At 54.3% G+C, this 20,039-nt stretch overlaps 5 protein-coding genes across 5 annotated transcripts; 3 read left to right on the top strand and 2 right to left on the bottom strand.

Moving 5' to 3' along the window:
* Positions 1-2,442: 2,442 nt before the first annotated feature.
* MYCTH_2122612 (uncharacterized protein) lies at positions 2,443-4,042 on the bottom strand (the record flags this gene model as incomplete). The annotated part of the gene is made up of 4 exons (XM_003658939.1): positions 2,443-2,637; positions 3,504-3,628; positions 3,753-3,885; positions 3,956-4,042. 4 exons carry the CDS (start codon positions 4,040-4,042, stop codon positions 2,443-2,445), a joined length of 540 nt encoding a protein of 179 aa, XP_003658987.1.
* A 1,113-nt stretch (positions 4,043-5,155) lies between these two features.
* On the top strand, positions 5,156-7,372 carry MYCTH_2295501 (uncharacterized protein). Its single transcript, XM_003658938.1, has 4 exons — positions 5,156-5,533; positions 5,633-5,677; positions 5,737-5,942; positions 6,153-7,372. Exons 1-4 carry the CDS (start codon positions 5,411-5,413, stop codon positions 7,276-7,278), a joined length of 1,500 nt encoding a protein of 499 aa, XP_003658986.1. The 5' UTR covers positions 5,156-5,410; the 3' UTR covers positions 7,279-7,372.
* Positions 7,373-10,687: 3,315 nt separating this feature from the next.
* Positions 10,688-11,171, top strand: MYCTH_2122609 (uncharacterized protein; the record flags this gene model as incomplete). The annotated part of the gene is made up of 3 exons (XM_003658937.1): positions 10,688-10,839; positions 10,974-11,007; positions 11,118-11,171. 3 exons carry the CDS (start codon positions 10,688-10,690, stop codon positions 11,169-11,171), a joined length of 240 nt encoding a protein of 79 aa, XP_003658985.1.
* A 1,132-nt stretch (positions 11,172-12,303) lies between these two features.
* On the bottom strand, positions 12,304-15,448 carry MYCTH_2295498 (uncharacterized protein). The gene is made up of 2 exons (XM_003658936.1): positions 13,378-15,448; positions 12,304-13,320 (listed from the first exon to the last, which is right to left on the bottom strand). The coding sequence occupies exons 1-2, from the start codon at positions 15,364-15,366 to the stop codon at positions 12,673-12,675; spliced, it is 2,637 nt and encodes an 878-aa protein (XP_003658984.1). The 5' UTR covers positions 15,367-15,448; the 3' UTR covers positions 12,304-12,672.
* Positions 15,449-16,284: 836 nt separating this feature from the next.
* Positions 16,285-19,561, top strand: MYCTH_2295497 (uncharacterized protein). The gene is made up of 3 exons (XM_003658935.1): positions 16,285-16,581; positions 16,677-18,949; positions 19,013-19,561. The coding sequence occupies exons 1-3, from the start codon at positions 16,441-16,443 to the stop codon at positions 19,122-19,124; spliced, it is 2,526 nt and encodes an 841-aa protein (XP_003658983.1). The 5' UTR covers positions 16,285-16,440; the 3' UTR covers positions 19,125-19,561.
* Positions 19,562-20,039: the final 478 nt, after the last annotated feature.

The following is a 20,039-nucleotide window of genomic DNA, read 5'->3' as shown; positions in this document are numbered from 1 at the left end:
TGTTTTGAATGCAGAAGATAATAATTTATAGATATCGATCTTAAGCTTAGGGAACCTTAGAATATTTATTACGACAATTAGCAAACTATTTAACTAGTAATAGCTAAGAACAAATGTATTAACACTTACCTATAGTATATAGATATCTATAATATATAGTTATGCTAGGTATAACGAACCTAACTCAGACTTCTTCTAAAAGGGTTCAGACAAAGGTAGATTAAGCGGGACAGGTAGGCAGGTTGTCTAAGGGATTCGGTAAAGCCAAAGGGTTCATAATAACACTAGAGTTGTCTCTTATAGTAATTAGCAATGCTTAGTATAAGTACTGTAATTGTAATTATTACTACTGGTAAACTCTTAGAGTCTACCTAACGAGTGACTAGCTAGCTATATATATATAATTGTCTATCCCTCTTTAATAGTTATTACTAGTACTATTTCTCCTTTTACTCCGTGATTCCGCATTATCGACGGTGATATGTTATTATCACTAGTAAAGACCTTAGTCTTGGCGGTGATAATCTTCTAATTAGTCTGTCAAGTGATTAGCTGTCGGAATGTCCTACGTCCTAGCTATAGCCTGCTAGGCCGTCTATATACTTATCTGTGATACTAGGAAGTAGCAAAAGGAACGTTTAAAGCTATATATCTACTAATTAGTCAGATGTTAGTAGATAGGCTTACTAAGTGACTTAACTAATAAGCTTTCAAGCACTAAAGAGCTCTCCTTAATCTTTAAAATATTAATTATAGGCTTATATAACTAGGAGGTAGAAAATAAGTTAAATTCGCTAAACAAAATACTACCTAATACTCCCTATTTACTACTATTAGCTATTACTAGGATCAATAGCCTTACCCTTACCTTTATCCTAGCTAGGCAACAATATAGCACCTAACGCATCATTAGATATACTAATATAAGTATTACAAGCCTCCTTGATCTTGCCTAACTAGTAGAAGATGTCGTATACTAAATAGGCGATCTTTGTAAAACGCGCGAGTTTAGCCTTATCAAGCTCGTACTCCTCTATATCGTCTACGCTAGCACGTTTCAGGTCACTCCGAACGACTATACGTAACTTCTTAAGATCCTACGTGTAACTATTAGCGATTCGCCTACACGTTAGGGGTAGAGGTTTAGGATCTAGGGACTTATAAAAGCCTTAGCTCTATCTAGTAGAGCCTTCGTTAAATCCTTTGCTAACCTGACGTAAGAAGCAGGACTACCATTATAATTAGTATAAGCATCGCAAGAGCTATCAGACACGCAGGCGATCAGCATATATCTCCTTACACTTATAGGAACTACAGGTACAATAGTAGTAGCAAGAGCTAGCGCCGGAATGATCACGACATTCGCCAAAAGAACGTCCTACCAGAGCCGACCATATACACATTCCGTAGGGCACCTTGCGAAGCTCGCCAGCTTCGATGTCGCTATCTTCAGTCAGCTCGAACGATCCTGACGCGACTAGAACACTCACGGTTTGGAAGCTAGTTTGGAAGCTTTAGCGCGCTTACGCTTTCGAGGGGTTACAGGAGTAGGAGTCGACCTACTAGTAGTTACAGTGTTCGCGACGGGCGTACCCGACGAGTCATCCGTTGATTCGAGCGTAGGAGGCACTATCCTGTTATTGCTACGATTAAAACTAGTAATACTATCGCTACTATAGTTATAATGGCTATATTTGATCTATAGCTTCAAAGGAATTGCTCTACTATACTCGACTCTTTCAGACTTCCGAATACAGAAGGCGGGCCCCCTGAAGGAGCCATCGAGGTAAGAGTAACAAAGGATATAACACTAGGAACAGTATCATCATAAAGCGTAGTTAAACGACTATTGCCTTTAACTAGGGGGTGTGTCAGAAGCTGTGGAGCTTCTAAGCGTATTAGCCACGCGTTTGCCACAGCTATATGAGGCTGTTCAACGTATTGGCCAGTCCCTTTGTCTATAAATACCACTCGTTTTTGTCTCCTTTGTAGATAGCTTTAATAAGGCACTGTCTCCTTCGTACAGCCACCTACTGCAGACTGCTTTCAACGCTCCCGGAGCTTCCACTGCGTTCGGCATGAGGGCATCGTATTTCGCGTTTAAAGTTCACGCGGGAATTCATCACTTTCGTCCATTGGCAAGCCAACCCTGTCTAATGACTAATTAATTACCAACAAGCCGTAAATACAATCTAGTCTTTTCGCCATGAATCGGGAGGATACTCCATTCGGCTCTCTCACCTCAACCAGCTGTCAACGTATAATGATAGGTAAGGTGCCTAGGTTACCTGCGTTAGATAATATGAGGCGAATGCTGATCGCAAATGCCACGGACACAGTTTCACCACTTTCAATGTGATAAGATGTGCTTTTTCGTGCGCCCCCCCTAGCTTACCAGCTTGCCGGTCTAATTATTACCTGCCCTCGAAGGACATGCCACTATTAATTATTGGCCTCCGTGTTGCTGATTAATTCCTCAATGTAGCGCGCCACTGGGACACAGCAGGCGCCCAAGGCGCCGTAGCGGAGGGTCTCCGACGGCACCCCACAGGTGCTCAGCCAATTCGCTTCGTTCCCGAATCCATGGGATATTGCCTGGACGGCCAGGATCTTCAAATGATGACCCGTGCAGATCGGCTACGACCTTTCCTCGCGTGGGAATGTTGCCTGTCAGTGCATCTTACGGAAACTCTGCAGGGGCGGGCCCGACCGCGGGTTTATTTAATTAATTACTGCCGCCTTTCCGCTGCAAGCAAGGAATAATATCTCCTCGCGTGCACTGTACTGATCGCATACACAGTAGTGCCGGCACCGCTCTCCAAAAGCAGGCCTGACAACCAAAATTCATCCATCTGCAGCCTGCGCCGTCGACGTGTCCTACGCCCTAGCGCAACTTGTCTGCGCCAAGCACGGCCTGGCTGGGAGACGGGTCGATTGCGCTCCAATGCTTGAGGTGTAATTAGCCAGGCTAGGCGAAGCGGGCAAAGCATATCCACAGAAGCTTAGACGAAGCCCTTCCCGCCTTGGCGGATCACCTCCGAGTTTGCTAGTAGCTCAACGGTTTGCCTCAAGCTCAGGCTGGCGCGTTGAACAACCCACGTCTCAAGGTGGTTGCCAGGACCCATGCCGGGGTTGGTTGCCACAGTCACGATGAATGGGTCCACTCCTTACTTGTATGGACTCTATATGAGAAAAGAGAACGACTCCGCGGAAAGAGCGAGCCAAATGTCCTTCGGGAGAGACGTGGACGGATGCCCGCATGGCAATAATTATGTGATATCCCAGTCGTCAGCTCTGATATCAATAGTCCTTTAGAGCTAGCGCTCAAGCTGACAATGCCCTACACCCCACACAGGCTCACAAAGGCTCAATCCGGCGCGGTTTGAGCCGTCTAAAACTGTGTTTAGTTCTTCCCGTTCCAGTGCACAGAGGGAACGCTGTGTCCGGGTCGCTGAGACACCACCCTGGCTTCTGGATATTTGCCGCGCTTACCTCCGACGAACGACCGGCACATGGTAAGTGTCCCGTGGTATCTGCATCTCGTCTTCCAAAGGCTCGTCTTGGGAGCCGCTCGTGTTTGCGGGATTGATGACGTCGGGGTTTGGTGTGGGACGGTTCCTGGGGATGCCTGCGCCAGTGCACACTAGGAGGAGCTAAGAGCAAAGGGCGGGGAAGCGAAAGCGGGGAGGCACGGAAATGCCTAGCTTTGTCCCGCACGCCCGATTTTCATGCCAGCACCCATTCCACCACACTTGCCGGGACGCCAGACGCATGATACATATGTTTGCAGCGCGCTTCGGAAGACGCCGTGTCGCCAAACGCGAGCTTGGCGACATTCAGGGACCGACCAGCATCCGCAGCACACGACTCCTTGAGGACATCCCTCTTTCTTGCACCAAAGAAGCAGCTTCAAGATTTGCACGACTCCGGCCAATGTATTCCATCCACGATGCACGGCATTGACATGTGTCTGGCCCCCTGCTGAGTGTTCAGCTGCGGTGGCCTGCTGCTCGAGAGCGGGATGTAACATGTCGCGTAGCATTGTCAATTTTGTTATCGAATCTTGGGGAAAATCTTTCAATCTACGATCTTTTTTTTCGGTGCTTGGTCCTGGGGCGCGGCGGAGGCTTACTCTGGTCACTATCTCTATGTATGTATGTACATACATACACTGCTGGACGCACAGTACACATAGAAACCAGCAAGCCGTTCTTCCCGAGTGATCCCTGACAGCCGTGGCCAATGTTTGCGGGAACCGTGTGCAGAGAAGTACAGGGAAATTTCCAGACGGGAGCGGTGGGAGGGTGAAACAGTTTGTGGGCATGCGGGCTGCAACATCAATGCTTGGCTCAAAAGCCGGGCTGCCCTAACAGGATACTAATGTTAGCTTTTCTCCGCATTCCGCATCCTCCCTCCTTGCATTCCAGGCTTGGCCTATGCCTCAAAGCCGGACCGCCGCCCAAAAAGAAGCTTCGCCAAAACCATCCGCTCCGTCCTCTCCTCCGATTGCGTGGGGGCCATCGTGCGTTCCTCCCCGGCCCGCCAACGCTTGCGGACCACGCTAATGAAAACAAGGACTCCGCAAAACGCTCGGCTAGTGGAGCGAAGGCCGCGCTCCCAACCCCCGCGCCCGCGATTAGGACTTGATCGGCGTTTCCCCCGGATGTTGCTGCAACGCTATACATAGTACACTAGTGTACAGTACGGATTAGACTCGCAACATTCCCCGGTATTTCCGGGGCCCCTGGTCGATGATCCCCCGCGAAGAACCTCCGCAGCCTCGGCGATATTACCCCATCCCTTCACCGTCAGCATCTCTACACTAGTGGATACACACACACACACACTCGCGTACTGTGGTGCTGGGTACGAAGCAAACCTCCTCCGGGTTCGAGGGGACCCCCTCCGCAATTGACAGGGGGGAACAGGAGGTCAACGGCCCCTCGGGCTAACCTTACAATACTAGTTACTGGGTAGTGCAGTTCTTCGGATACATTCGGCCAAATCCACACCTTGGCCGCCTGCGCGAGGGTTACATGGAATGCTGCACATGGAAGAAGAATGGGTAAGGTGCTGACCGAACAAAAAAGAGAAGAAAAAAAAGCCGGTTCCCCGGATCATCCATCTCCCCGCTCTTTGGCCCGTGGAGCCGACCTGGCACATGAACAAATAAATCTCAGGCTGCCCACTTGCTTTATCCTGCCGTCTAATATCGATCTTTAATTAATCACGCCTAATCCCTGCCCCAAAAACCTTAAACAAACGTCTTCATCCCTCCTTCCCACATCTCCAAACCGAGAGAGAGAACAATACCCCCTTTCCAAGCAAGTCGGGATCGCAGTTAACCCCGCGCGCTTAGTTCCCAGTACTTCAACTCTTTAAGATCAGGCCCGCGATCCGACTTTGAAACATGGCCGGCTCGGATGCCGACAAGGAGAAGGTGTCCCTCGACGCCAACGGCATTCACGATGAGGGGGCAGACATGCCCATGGACCCAGACGCCCACCTCTCCGAGGCGGAGAAGGCCGAGGTGGTAAGATTTGCCCCGTAGTCGGGAGGACGGCGCTCCGGCGAATCGTCTCGGGCATACGACGGGGCCGGATGGATGGCTGACAAACACGACCGATTCCAGGAGCGTCGACTGCTTTGGAGGCTGGACTTGATTCTCATGCCATGGGTAAGGAATTATTGCGCCGAGGTCAAGCTGGGGAGGCTTGCACTGACAATGGGCCGCAGCTCTGCCTCCTCTACCTCCTGGCCTTCCTCGACCGGACCAACATAGGCAATGCCAAGATCGCCGGCCTTAACAAAGACCTAGATCTCTCCACGGGCGAGTACAACGCGACGCTGACCATCTTCTTTGTGTCGTACGCCGTCTTCGAGCCGCTCAGCAACATCCTGCTCAAGCGATTGCGTCCCTCCATCTACATCCCCATCATCATGTAAGCAAGCCCACCATTTCCCGGTTTATTTTCTTTTTTTTTTTTTTTTACCCCGTCGACTTTAGAGGAGATCGACAAAATTCCCTCCCTCCCCCCTTTCTTCCCCTCCCTTACCCCCCAACTCCTAGCTCTGCTACTCTACGATCAACGATGAAGATATCTGACATGAAATTTTTTTCTCTCTCTCTCTCTTGTTTCCCCGGATTGTAGGATTCTCTGGGGCGCGAGCATGCTCGGGATGGGCTTCGTGTATAACTGGTCCGGGCTCATGGCGGCGCGCTGGTTCCTGGGGCTGACCGAGGCCGGGCTGTTCCCGGGGGTCAACTACTACCTCTCGTGCTGGTACAAGCGGTCCGAGTTCGGCGTGCGGGCGGCCATCTTCTTCTCGGCGGCGGCCGTGTCGGGCTCCTTCGGCGGCCTGCTGGCGGCGGCGATCGAGAACATGGACGGGATCCGCGGCATCCCCGGGTGGGCGTGGATCTTCATCATCGAGGGCCTGCTGACCATCGTGGTCGGGATCGCGTCCTTCTGGATGGTGCACGACTTCCCCGACGAGGCCCGCTTCCTGTCGGAGGACGACCGGGCCCGGGTCATCCGCCGCCTCAAGCTGGACAAGCAGGCGTCGGCCAACCACGAGTCCTTCCGGATGACGTGGTTCTGGCAGGCCGTGCGCGACTGGAAGATGTGGCTCGGCATGGTCATCTACATGGGCTGCGACATGCCCCTCTACGCCTTCTCCCTCTTCCTGCCCACCATCATCGCCAACCTCGGCTGGAACACGAGCGTGGTCCGGGCCCAGCTGATGTCGGTGCCCCCCTACGCGGCCGCGGCGCTGCTGACGGTCGCCGTCGGCTTCGTCGCCGACCGCACCCGCGCCCGCGGCCTGTGCAACGTCCTCGTCTCGCTCCTCGGCGTCGCCGGCTTCGCCATGCTGCTCGGCACCGACGACCCGGCCGTCCAGTACGCGGGCACCTTCCTGGCCGCCCTCGGCATCTACCCCTGCATCTCCAACACCATCAGCTGGGTCGCCAACAACGTCGAGGGCGTCTACAAGCGCGGCGTCGTCCTCGGCTTCGTCATCGGCTGGGGCAACCTCAACGGCATCGTCAGCAGCAACGTCTACTTCAACAGCCCCCGCTTCCCCGAGGGCCACGCCGTCATGATCGCCTACCTCGCCCTCTGCCTCTTCGGCGGCTCCGTCCTCAACTCCCTCCTCCTCCGCCGCGAGAACGCCAGGCGCCGCAGGGGCGACCGCGACCACTGGGTCCAGGGCCTGTCCGACAAGGAGATTGAGGACCGCGGCGACCTGCGCCCGGACTTCATCTACACCGTCTGAAGAGACCGAGGTTATTTTTCTTTTCTCTCCCCCCCCCCCCCCGAGTTTACTCTGCCTTGTATTCCGAGGAGGGCTCCCGGTTGTTGATTTCTTTTATTTATTCTTTTTTCCATGGCCCTGTTACGAGACTCGTCGTTTTGGTGTTCTTTTCCGAAAGAAGGGTGGAAGAGGGTTTGGGAGGTTGGGTCTTCTTGAACCAAAAAGAAAAAGAACGTGGGTAGGGAAGGCAGTGTGGCGTATATAGCGAGGTATTTATTATTGAGAGACAGGTTCAACATGACGTGGATTTGCCGTTTCGCGCGCGAGGCAAAGGCCATGTCTCGGCCGGGCTCTGAAGGTCGTTGCCGAGAGTATATAATATATGTTTATATTAGACATCTAGACTGTGTCTGTTCCCGGTACTCGATCTCTGCTGTCCACCGTGTCGCTTTCATCTTCATGAATGCATGTTGCCGCCCAGGGAATTAAATTAGTTGAAAACAAAATGGGTGCATCAAGTCTCTCTACATATGACGTTCTATTGTTGGTGGGACTCGCTCCCCTACCCGCCTCATCTCTGATGGAACCGTCATGGTTCATGCGAGGGTGCTAAGCGGGCGCCACGCGACCGACCGAGACCACAAGTCACCATCCACGGCATGGTCAGCCGGTCAGCCAAATGGTACCGACAGGCTCAGCCTATTCTGTCTGAAACCTACATGATCGTATGATGCGGCCTCCCATGCCGATCGACCATTGGCGTTTTTTTTGTGTTCTATTTTGAGTCTCGGTTCAGTAAAAAAGGGGGAAAAGGGGGGGGGGGGGGTTGAGCAGGTTGTGGGGAGCCTCAAACTCGGCCGAGCGGTCGGAGCAGATGTCGAGAATTGAGTCCATCAATCGGACTGGAGCGCCTCGTACTGTGGGAGATAAGCAGAAGGCGTACGTGGGCGGACCGTGTATTTGGGCTCTCCGGCCCCGGCTCTCGTTTGGGAACCACTGCGTGTCAGCCCCTATCCATGTCTCAGTCGTGACCATCAAAGGTATGCTTCCAATGTTTGGCATGGCGTGTTGTATTAATTAGAGTTTGGATTTCCCGCGCGTCAGCATCCCGAACAGCCACGAGGTTTGAGCTGCTCGGTGACTCGCCCACTCGCCCACTCGCTTTGTATCGTTCCGCGTGAGACATAGTGTAAAAGATATGGGTCTCTTAGAGGACGCACAGAGGGTCTCGGACGTGGAGAGTCCGGGGGGATGCAGTGGCGAGAGCCGAGGGACGTCTCTGCGGTGGAGAGGAATGGAGAGGAATGCAGTGCTACTGTTTGGGCAGCATCGTTAATCCGGCGCTTCGTGACGACCCAACGATTTCGATGTGGGCGAAGGGAGGACAACGCGGCGGATCGACAGCACCATATTCCTTCCCGGTCTCCCTCCCTCAACCATTACTCACCCCTCTCGGTTTAGTTTTGTCGAGAAAGTCGTACAACCCGGGTTTCATGCTGCAAACACAACGGTGGTGTGCGCCTCGTTTCGCGCTGTGTCACCACGGGGCGTCCAACGGTTGTCCCCGACGGCCGGGCCATAACCGATCGAAGGCTGAGTCGGAACACGCGGCAAGCAGATCCCGGTTTGAGGTAATTAGACAGAGAGCAGCCGCGTTTGGCGGAGGATGTTGGCCGGGATCTGCTGAGCTGTCCACCAGCCACGACTGTTCCATTTCCGAAAACGTCCAGGGATGCGTGTGATGCTTTCAAACATCGAGATGATGCCTAAGTATGTCGAGCCAGCATGGCAGAGGGAGTCGGGGAGGGGGGCCGCGATGCGTGGGACAGAGGTCGCAGACAGGTCGACCAGGGGAGTTCTGCGCAGTCGTTTTGCGATTCACCTGAGATTCGGATTGGAGCCCGCATGTGTTTGGTTTATTAATACTGCATTGGATTGCCGAAGAACCATCTGCGAGGCCGTTTGACTCGGCCCAGCCCGGGCGAGCGAACAAAAACCAAAACAAAGAAAAAAAAAAAGGTCTGAACACGAGACTGGGGAACGCCAATTGGGCAGCCCTGCCGTTGCCAACGACAGTCGCCCATAGCGATGAAGCGGTTGACCGCTTGGCACTGCAAGGTGCTCGATGTGGGATGCTGCAGCACAACAGGCGAGAGGCCTCGGGTGCTCGGTCAGGCAAGGTAGGTCGGTGCCTTACCTTACCTTGATCCATGTATGCAATTATGTACTGTACATACATACCTACATACTGTCCTAGTACAGTGCCAGAGTTGCCCACTGGCTAGTTAATACTTTGGTAAAAATGCAGGGGCCCGTGGCTCTTGCATGCAGAGCGCACTGCTTGGACATAATTATTACCTACACTAAGGAAACTCCACGCGGAAAGTGGAAATTCGGTCAACATGCATGCCCAGTCCACAACTCGCTCCCTCCTGCGCCCATTCCTCATGCGGTTCTTCGGCGTATGTAGTGCCCGCTCCTGGCCGAGCCTCTAGACGCTCACCTTTTGTAGCGTCAGGTACCGTATGCACCTCGACTGCCCAGTGGTCGTTAACGCCTTGGATAGCGCAACATCGTGAATGACGTAGCCACTGCCGGCGGGGGCATGAGCCTGGCCGCTGTGACGGGTGAGGTGCCCATCACACATTGACCCATCTTGAAGCCTTTCCGAGAGGTTTGCCATGCTGTGTGCAGGAGTGCAGGAGGCCACAAATCAGGGTCCGCGTTTCAATTTTGAATTGTGATCCAGCAATCCAATCATGATCTCTGCCTTAGGCCGCGATGGCCCCATATCCTGGTAAGGAAGCCACCGATTAGACGGATTGGGTACCTGTTTACCTATCCGGTCACCTACCAGTAAATTAACCTATCCGCCTTACTCTCGACCATGTCAGTCCTCCTTGGCTGACTCATTTCAAAACCGCCCGGCCGCAGATGAGGAGCCATCTAAGACGACCAGCGGTGATTTAACATGGGAAAAAATAAGGCAACCACGATCAGGCGTCTGAGCTGTTCACCGCTCCATGCGACCTATTGCACCCCTGTCCATCAGCCCATCTCTAGACCAATTCTCAATGGCGAATTCTTCTTCTGTTTGAATGTCGCTATTATCTGCCACTATATTTGTTCCTTTTTTGGGTTCCCGAACTAGATGACTGCTTGGTTGTCGAGCGCCAAAGTAAAGGAGATTTAAATTCACGAGAACCCTTTCACCACCGCATCTTCCCAACTTCCGCACTTAATCAGATCTTCCCTCTTCCCAGCTCTGGGTTCATATATATCCTGCCAATAATTACCATCCGACTCGGGGCCTCAAGCAAAACAAACTCATTACCTTTCCATTACCATTGCCACACCGGCTGTTCCACCCGAAGCAGTTTCAGACGGGGCAAGTCGTTCCAGCATGATCGAGTTTCATGACGACGCCAATATGTCAACCACACAGGTCGAGAAACCCACCACAACCGCCGTCGCCGCACCGGAAACAATGACTAAGGAAGCCGCCAACAACCATGCCACTCCAGCCGTCGGCGCCCAGCACCAGCCATACGGAGGTTCCTACCTCTGCAAGTGTTGCCTTTGGTACGTGCTGCTAGGTATCATCATCTTTCAGAGATGCCTCCCAGCCCTTTCCCCCTCCTATTCACTGAGCTCCCCCTTGTGGCTTGCCACCTCGATAGCACCGGCAAACCTTGGCTGACACCCCTTGGGGTTAGCACGTGCGGGGAGGCGGTGGAGTATCCTGGCGACGTCTGTTATTTGTGCAAGAAAATTCACTACTAATTAAGGGCGTTTCCGAGGTTCTGGTTTGGAACAAGGGTCAAACAGGGTTTTGGTGCTGACCTCGACGACGGGAAAAGACGCGCATGAACAAGACAGGGGGCGTGAGTTATGGCGCCGAGATACGGGATTAGAAAACTGGGAACGGCCGAAGAGCCTCTCGAGACACTGGAACTCCAAGGCCCAGACGGGAAATTGTACGAATTAGTGCGAGGAAATGCAAATCTTAGTATTATGCTAGGATGATATTCTGAACAAGGCTCCCACACCCATGGGCTGGCGACTTGCCAACACCTGGCCCCTTGACGATACTCTCCGCAAAAATCTTGGTCACAGTCATACCACGGCTGGATGACTTATTGAATGTACTATGTATCATAAGCATGCGTGGCATGTTCGGCAACATGAGTCTGATTGATTCAATATTATAATTATTGAATAAATAATTAATAATAGAAGAACGCCAAAGCCCCGTCCTCTTTCGTCTCCGGCTCTCCCTGAACGCAGCTCATGGAAATTAAGCATCCACCTTGTTCTGTCAGCCAGCTTTTTTTTCCTTCCTAGGAACGCTTGACTCTTTGACGATGATGCGCTGAGGGTAATTACGTATACACACACCACCGTTGGCCGCCACACCAACCCTCAGGTCGCACGGATCCCAGATGTGCAAATAAGCAACGCGAGCCGAATTCCTAGCGCGGAGCCAAATCTCTCACCCCTGTCGTCGCCTTCTGGGCGCCAAGCACGGTAGGTGGTGTTATACTAGTAGTTCCCGCAATGCAACCTCGCCGCTGATTACACAGTACATAGTAAGTAGACCACACTTGCGCGTAAGTATGTACCCGGTGGTTAGTTGCTGACTAATTAGTTCAGGACTACCACCTGTCTCCCGACAAACAGGTGGTAGTCCTGAACTAATTAGTCAGCAACTAACCACCGGGTATACGCGTACATATACGCACTCGCGGTAACCGGGCGGCCCTTCGCCGCCCCCTCACCTTCGCCGCCCCCTCCCCTTTGGCTTCCTTCACTCGTGCACAAGGCGACCCAGACGCCGGAGTGGAGGTGAGTGCTGGGGGTGAGTAAACCCATCAAAGAAGAGCGTATCGCGGCAAGCACGTGTAATCAAGGGGCCTGGCGCTGGATGATGCAAGTTGAGAGATGGCGATGCTAAAAGCTGCTTAGCTCTTTTACGCATTGCAGCCGGTGCGGGTCAAGCAAGGACTGAGTTACAAGGTGATGGTTGTTGTTGTTGTTGTTGTTGTACTCCGTAGTTGTTGGTAATTAATTAATTAGGCGTCGGCATTGGACGCATCTACGAACCCCCCCACCACCCCTTTTCAATCCCGACCACTCTAGCAGAGTTACCCAGCTGGATGTTTCAGTAACCGCGTATGTTTTATTGGGAAAAGGGTAGTAGCCCGATCCTCTCATGTATGAGAGCTGGTACAGCGAGCGCCGCAGAGCAGCTGCCATCCAGTGCTTATTAACTCGCGTAAACCAACTTACGCCGTCAAAATAGAAACAACTCAAAGGAAGAACCCCATAATTAATTATCCCCTAGGATTCTCACTTTCGTGAAGACTAATCTATTCCATAGCAACGCCGAGAATAAATGCAAACTTCGAGTCCCAGTTAGGCTCTCCCAGAAACCTTCTTCGCCTGCCTCCGCGCCGCTTCGAACTCGGCCGTCTCCGCCGGGGCGTACGGGTTGTTGCTGGAATAAGGTCCGTTGCTCGCATAGCGCGGCTCGGGCGCCGGCACCGTTCCTGCGGCAAACGAAGAAGACGAAGAAGCAAGCGGCTGGCTCGTTCTGGGATTCGCCGGGGCCCGGCCAGGGGCCGGCGAGCAGTAGAAGGCTTGGGGCTGCTGCTGCTGCTGCTGCTGCTGCTGCTGATCCTCTTCCGGCCGCACTTTACCTGGACGAGGTGGCGGTGGCGGCGGTGGCGGCGGCGCCTGCTGCGGAGGGCGTGGTGCGGTAATGTACGTGTCATCATCCACCACGCGACGGTGGCGGTCGGGGCTGGGCGTGGGGTAATAGGCGTGGGTCGGAGTCTGCTCGTGGGAGTGCTGGTGTCGGTGGTGGCCGCTAGCGGCGTCGAGCCCGCGCGTCGAGGTGGTGCCGGTGCTGTGGATCTCCCCGCCCGAGGGCCTGTGTCGCCGGGACGGACGTCGCGTGGCGGACGGGCTCGGGCGATGCCTTGCGGGAGATGGCTTCTCCTCTGCCGTGGATCCTTCCTCATCGGAAGTGCTCGCGCCATCGCTCTCACCACCTTCGGCGTACTGTTGAAGAAGAAGCGATGAGCTGCGTCCTGCGGACTCGTGGCGAGTGCGACTTACTCTTCTCAGTTCTTTTCGCATGGCAATGCCAGCACAGATCTCTTTGGCCTCTTGAATGGCCTTCCTTTGTACCCTGAGCGTCTGCCTCCTATCCCTGGTCTCTTTATTTTCCGCCGCGATGGCCTCGACCACGTCGGTACTCAGACCCAGCACCTCGACCGAGTTGAAGATGCTGTACATGCCCTGGAGGAGATGGCGTTCGATGACCTGAGTAATGGTGTTCCTGATGAAGGTCTTGGCGGCCAGGTCATAGTATATCAGCATCTTCTCGAGCACCTCCTCGGCCTCAGAGAAGGTGGCGCCGTCCTGCGTCGTCATGAGGTGCCAGTTCCTCAACCGTTCTTCGTACTCGGGGTCGTACGATTGGACCTCGAGGCTCATGTCCTGGGTCAGGAGGTCCAGCTCGTGCTGAGCCTTCGCCATGAGTTCCTTCATGCGAGGCTCCAGAAAATGCCGGCGGAGCGGTGCCCGCATGCGCTTCGGCCAGGCGTAGTCGACCAACTCGCCCAGGAACTCGTCGCAGACGACGGCCAAGTTGTCCTTGTGCTCCTGGGCTAGTTTGGGCCAGTTCTCCGAGTAGTTCTGGAAGAGCATGTAGACGGCCCTCGGCTTTGGATCCATGGGAAACTCTGAGCCGCGGATCTGTCGCAGCAGCAACTCGACTTCCTGCTTGACGAACTCGCGCTTGGCGCTGCTATCAGGGGAAGAGTCGCTAGAGAAGGCGAGCTTGCGGCCGTGGGCCCGTACCCCCATCGCGAAGCGGTCGTTCTCCTCCGCAGCGCGGGCCCGTAGGTTCTGAGCCGGGGTGCCTCTCGGGTCTGCGGTTACGCGAAAGAAATTCTTCTTGGGAGGATTCTTGTAGAAGCCGTAGACGGCGGGGATCACCAGCTCCTTGGATGCCGAGAAGAGCTCGACCAACTCGGTCCGCATCTCCTCCGGCGTATCTTTGGCGTCCCCGAGAGACTTGAGTTCGGCCTCGCAGTCATCGAGCGCTTTCTGAATCTGCTTGCGAAGGACGTGGACGTGTCTGCCGATATGCCGCTGCAACTGGAGGCTGAGCTGCCGCATAAGCGCGATGGCGCCACAGTTGGACGGCGGGATCGAGCTCCATTTCCCGCTGTTGAAAAAGACGGCCTCGGCTCGTCGGCGCTCCTCGGCCGTCGGCCAGAGCTGGCCCGGTTCGCGGGGTCCCGGGTTTAGCAGAACGTACCAGCCGAGCTTGAAGTCGTTGCGCTTGTCCTTGTTTTGCACCAGATCGATGAATTTATCCTCCAAACCAATGGACTCGGTCAGGTCCGGCTTCGTCAAGACGCCAATCGTTCTGTGCCCGTCCGGGTCGAATTGACGGGCCTTGGTGAGAATCGGCGCCTGGACGTAGTCAGAATTCCCCCCTACCACGGCCAAGATGATGGTCCGGGAACTCTTCATGTAGCGGTCCGAGAGCGCCTCGATGGTCCTGATGTCTTCGAGGGACTGGTCGTTGTTTGCGTTTCGGACCAACCCGGGCAGGTCAACAAGAGTCAGGAGCGGCATATCCGGGCCCCGCTTCTCGACGACGAGGATATCGCGGGCGGCAAAGCGGCCCGGCACGTCCTTGGGGGCAATGAGGTCGACGGCGCTCCTCATCAACTGCTCAAAGGGCATCTCGGCACGAACGGTTCCGCCAAACTGTCTCAGCCTCTCCTGCTCGGGAAAGCTGCGGTTCTTGTCCGGAATCACGGAGACGGTGACGCTCTGCTGGGGCGCCCTCCGGAGGCGGATCTCGGTAGCGAACCTCGTACAGGCGCCGGCATCTCGTGGAAACGGGGTGCCAGTGATGGCCTCGAGCACGGAGCTCTTCCCGGCGCTCTGATCACCCACCACGACAATCTGCGGCAGCTTGACATTGTCCAGTTGGGCGAACTGCAGCTTGTCGATCAAGTCGAGGAGTGCACGCTGCTCGTTGGCGAGCTCCTGGGCATCCACCGCTAGCTCGAGGCGCGCGACCATGGCGGGAAGGGGGATAAGTGAGCAAGGATGTAATTTGTTAGAACAACGATGCAGGACTCGGCGAGAGGCGAGCCTTCTTCAGAGCGGCAGATCGGATGGGAAGGCCCTTTTAAGGAGGGGAAGGAGGGGAGCCGCTCATCTTGAATTCTTCACCCGACCTTCTATTACGCCCGTCGCCACAGCCAAGGCTGTTGACGACCGCGTGGCCCAAAGGGAGGATGTGCATGCTGCCTTGTGCTACTGAGTTCGGGTAACGAATATGGATTGATTGAGTGGACAGACTTGCCCGTCGAGTGTGAGAGCGGCCTAAAACGTGTTAGTTTGGAGAAGGAACAACGCCCGGGTGACGACGGCAGACGTGGGCAACGCGCGTCAGTGGATCGCCCAAGCCCACACACACCCCGAGACCACATCCTCGCGGCAATCGCATCAGGATGGCAGGAAGAGCGTAATAATTAATTAATCGGTGTTGATCAAGCGTTTGCATTTTACCGGTTCAGGACTTGAATGGTTCCTGATTGTCTTCCTTCGGCGTATTGCAATCCGTAACAATGAGTCCTTTGATGCAGACCTTTTTAAGAACAGGCGATAGAAGCAGATGCCAAGTTCAGCTACGGATTGTAGGTTTCACGTTGTGGGCGACTTACTATGTACGTACTCCGTAGAGAGAGTTGGATCCTTGGCGATTGAGCAATCAGCTGCTAGCTTTGGAGCTGGTGGCGGTGCAGTGCCACATGTGGCAGTGTGATTTGTTTCCCAATCTTCTTTGCCACTGCCTGAGGACCCTCCGCGTGAGTGGAGAACAGCTGCCTGCCGGCTCGGGTGAACCACGGAGTGGACCGTTGTTACAGAAAGTGCATGGGGTTTACCAACGTCACCGCCCGGGGTCCAAGCTCCAACGGCTTCCTGCAGCAGCTGCAGCTGTCGGCCGCCAAGGTTTCGTGAACTCGTACCGTGGGCTAACTCGCATCATCTGTGCGAAGCTTCCATCAAGGCTTAATACCGTCAGCCCATCCGGTGCTCCCCTTCACTCCCACACATGCGCTTCCTGGTGAAGCGTCCCGAGCGGCAGCCATGAACGTCTTTGAGGATCCCGACAATCCCAACAAAGACGAGTGCATTCCCGCGAACACAGTTGGGCCCGGCAAGAGAGACACCCAGGTTCAGTTCATCATCTCTCTAGCACTCGGCCTGTCGGCATTTCTAGCTTTCTGTGTAGGTTCTGCCTCTTTCTGTGCCTTTTGTTTTGTTGATTTATCCATTTTTTTTTCAACCTTGCCTTGACCCAAGCTGACCTTCCGGACAAACAGGTTCTGCGACCACGATGGAAATCGCTGTACGCCGCGCGGAAGCGACACTCGAACTCCTCCTTCCTCGGCCTGCCTGCGCTTCCCGACACGTTCTTCGGATGGATCCCCGTGCTCTACAGGATCACCGAACAGCAGGTCCTCTCCTCCGCCGGCCTTGACGCCTATGTCTTTCTAGCCTTCTTCAAGATGTCAATGCGCCTCTTCGCCGTCATGTTCTTTTTCGCCGCCGTCGTGCTCGAGCCTATCAACCGCCACTTTCTCAAAAAAGATACCGACTCGACCGAGGCATTTCCCTTCCGCCCTTATGCGACGTACAGCAGCTACGAGTCCGCGCCGGACAACCCAGAGCACGAACCGGATAACAGCTTCGACCGCAGATTGGGATATCTATGGTCCTACCTGTTGTTCACATACCTCTTCACCGGTCTCACCCTCTTCTTCATGGACAGGGAGACGTCGAAGGTGATACGCGTGCGCCAGGATTATCTGGGAACGCAGTCGACCATTACCGACCGGACTTTTCGGTTATCCGGTATCCCGAAAGAACTCAGGACCGAAGAGGCCATCAAGGACCTGGTGGAGAAGCTCGAGATCGGCAAGGTCGAAAGCGTCACGCTCTGCCGCAACTGGAAAGAAATCGATAAATTGATGGAAGACAGGAAGGCAATCTTGGAGAAGCTGGAGGAGACCTGGAGCGTCTACCTTTCCCAAACCCGAGTAAGAGTTGCCGGAAACCGGCGGAATAGAGACGGCAGCGGCCGGTTTGGCACCAACGCCGGAGAAGCTTCGGATCGTGATGACGAAGAAGCTGGAGAGAGGGACCGCCTGTTGGAGGGCGGCGGATCCCGCGCAGTGGAGACAGTGCGCCCACAGACACGGTTTCGGTACGGCTTCCTGCGCCTACAGAGCCGCAAGACGGATGCCATCGACTATTACACGGAAAAGCTCCGCCAGCTCGACGACAAGATCACGGCCGCCCGGAAGAAGACGTATGAGGCCGCCGATCTCGCTTTCGTCACCATGGACTCTATCGCAGCCTGTCAGATGGCGATCCAGGCCCTTATCGACCCGCACCCGGGCCGCTTGTTGACGAAGCCTGCTCCGGCCCCATCAGACGTGGTATGGAAGAACACATATGCGCCACGTTTCATCCGCCGAATCCGGTCCTGGGCCGTAACCATATTCGTCGCCATCCTGACCGTGGTCTGGTTGGTCCCCGTCTTCTTCCTCGCCTCCGTCCTAAGCATCTGCACTATCGACAAGTTCTTCCCTTCGTTTAGCGAATGGCTCAAAGAACACGAAATCGCCCGCACCCAGGTCCAGACGGGTCTCCCCACCCTCGTCGTCTCACTGCTCAACATTGCTGTTCCTTATCTCTACGACTACCTCTCGTGGCACCAAGGCATGCTCTCCCAGGGCGACATTGCCCTCTCAGCCATCAGCAAGAACTTCTTCTTCACTTTCTTCAACCTCTTCCTCATTTTCACCGTCTTCGGTGCCGTCACCTCCATCTTCGACGTCCTCCGGAACTCTCTCAAAGATACCACTTATATCGCCTATACCCTCGCCCGCAAGATCGAAGACCTCTCCGTTTTCTACACCAACTTTATCATGCTCCAGGGTCTTGGCCTCTTCCCCTTCCGTCTCCTGCAGTTTGGGGACGTGGCCCAGTATCCAATCATGCGCATGGGCGCCAAAACCCCCCGCGACTTTGCTCGACTGCTCCAGCCGCCCATGTTCTACTACGGCTTCTACCTGCCCACCGCCCTGCTTGTATTCATTCTCTGCTTGGTCTATAGCCCGCTTCCCGGCGGTTTCCTCGTCCTGGCGCTGGGCGTTGCCTACTTCTCGCTTGGCTACTTCACTTACAAGTACCAGCTGCTGTATGCCATGGACCAGCCGCAGCACGCCACCGGCGGCGCCTGGCGCATGATTTGCTATCGCATCATGCTTGGCCTCATCGTGCTCCAGCTGACCATGTCGGGATACTTGGCCTTGAAGAAGGCCTTTACCGTCTCGCTGCTGGTCGGCCCCCTCTTCGTGGCGACGCTGTGGTACGGGTGGGATTTCAGGCGGAGGGCGGAACCCCTGACAAGGTTCATTGCGCTGAGGAGTATTGAACGCGCTGGGGAGGGCAGCGAAAGTGCTATCGCTGACGAGGATCTGGCTTGGGGGCGCGGGGAGGAGCAGAGAGAGATGCTGAGAAGGACGAGTACAGTGGACGAGGACCGGGAGAAGGGTTTGCGCTTCGTGAACCCGAGCTTGGTGGCTCCGTGAGTAATCCCCTGATTGTTCGAACCCGGATAGGCTGTGATTGCTGACTACGCATTGATTAGACTCGAACAACCCTGGATCTACGAGGAACCGCCACCTCCGCTGGCCGACTCTGACGCCGAAGACGCTTCTGGGGACGGAGCTGACGTACACGAACATCAGCCTGGCTATTAAACCCCGCTTGTCGGAGGAGTTGCCAGCAGCCAGTCATCGAGTTCTTTTAGTCTAGGAGACACTCATGTGTGGCGGGAGTGATGCATCGCCTCGTAATGTCGGTCATGTTTCCACGGCTTCTCTGGCTGCACTGGACGATGGATGGTAGCGGTGCAGCATTCGTGGGATTTCGCTTTCACTCTTTTTTTTCATTTTGTCCTGCAACCTATGAGAGATGATGAAGGGCACCAAAGCTTGGGCGGCTTCAGTCATTTCAAAGGCGTTGGGAGAAATCAAGGGGCAGTAATATGAATGTACCACGTTGATGATGACGCTGCATGAGATAATTAAATAGGATGGACATATAATTAGGTCTATATACCCTCTGGCAGCCAATGAATAGGATTTCCTTCTTTCAACGTTACCTGGTTTCAGGATAAACGGTATTTGTCGGGAACACATGAACAAAAAAAAAAAACCACTCGTGACTATCCGAAGATGGCATCGCTAAAGAGCTCTCAAACAGCATAAATCGGCAGGCGAGAGGAGATTTCAGACTCCATGACAGATCACCCAGATCAGTGATGAGTCAATGCTCAGCTTGACTTCGGGCGGAGAACATTGGCCCATATCGACGCTGGCGTCGTTTTCAGTAGAATTAACTAGCGGGGATCCCGTGCTAACTGTAGCCATGGTCATATGTGAGAGTCTTGCAAACACCCTTTCGACAGTCACATACCTAATTGGATCGCTGCGTTCGGACAGTATTGGCTGGAACAACGTATTTGTCACTCATACAGCCATCCATCACCACCGAGCAACCCCTGAAGGTCACCTGGGCAACCTGTGAGTTTGTTTGTTTACGTGCATGTTACTCATGGCGCGACGCAAAGACTCGAATCGAATCTGAACCAAATGGATGCAGAACAATAATTA

This window comes from Thermothelomyces thermophilus, chromosome 1, assembly GCF_000226095.1.
Source record: "Thermothelomyces thermophilus ATCC 42464 chromosome 1, complete sequence".
NCBI classification, from domain to species: Eukaryota; Fungi; Ascomycota; class Sordariomycetes; order Sordariales; family Chaetomiaceae; genus Thermothelomyces; species Thermothelomyces thermophilus.
Note: the sequence above shows the minus strand (reverse complement) of the source record. Positions and strands in the feature narration are given on the sequence as shown.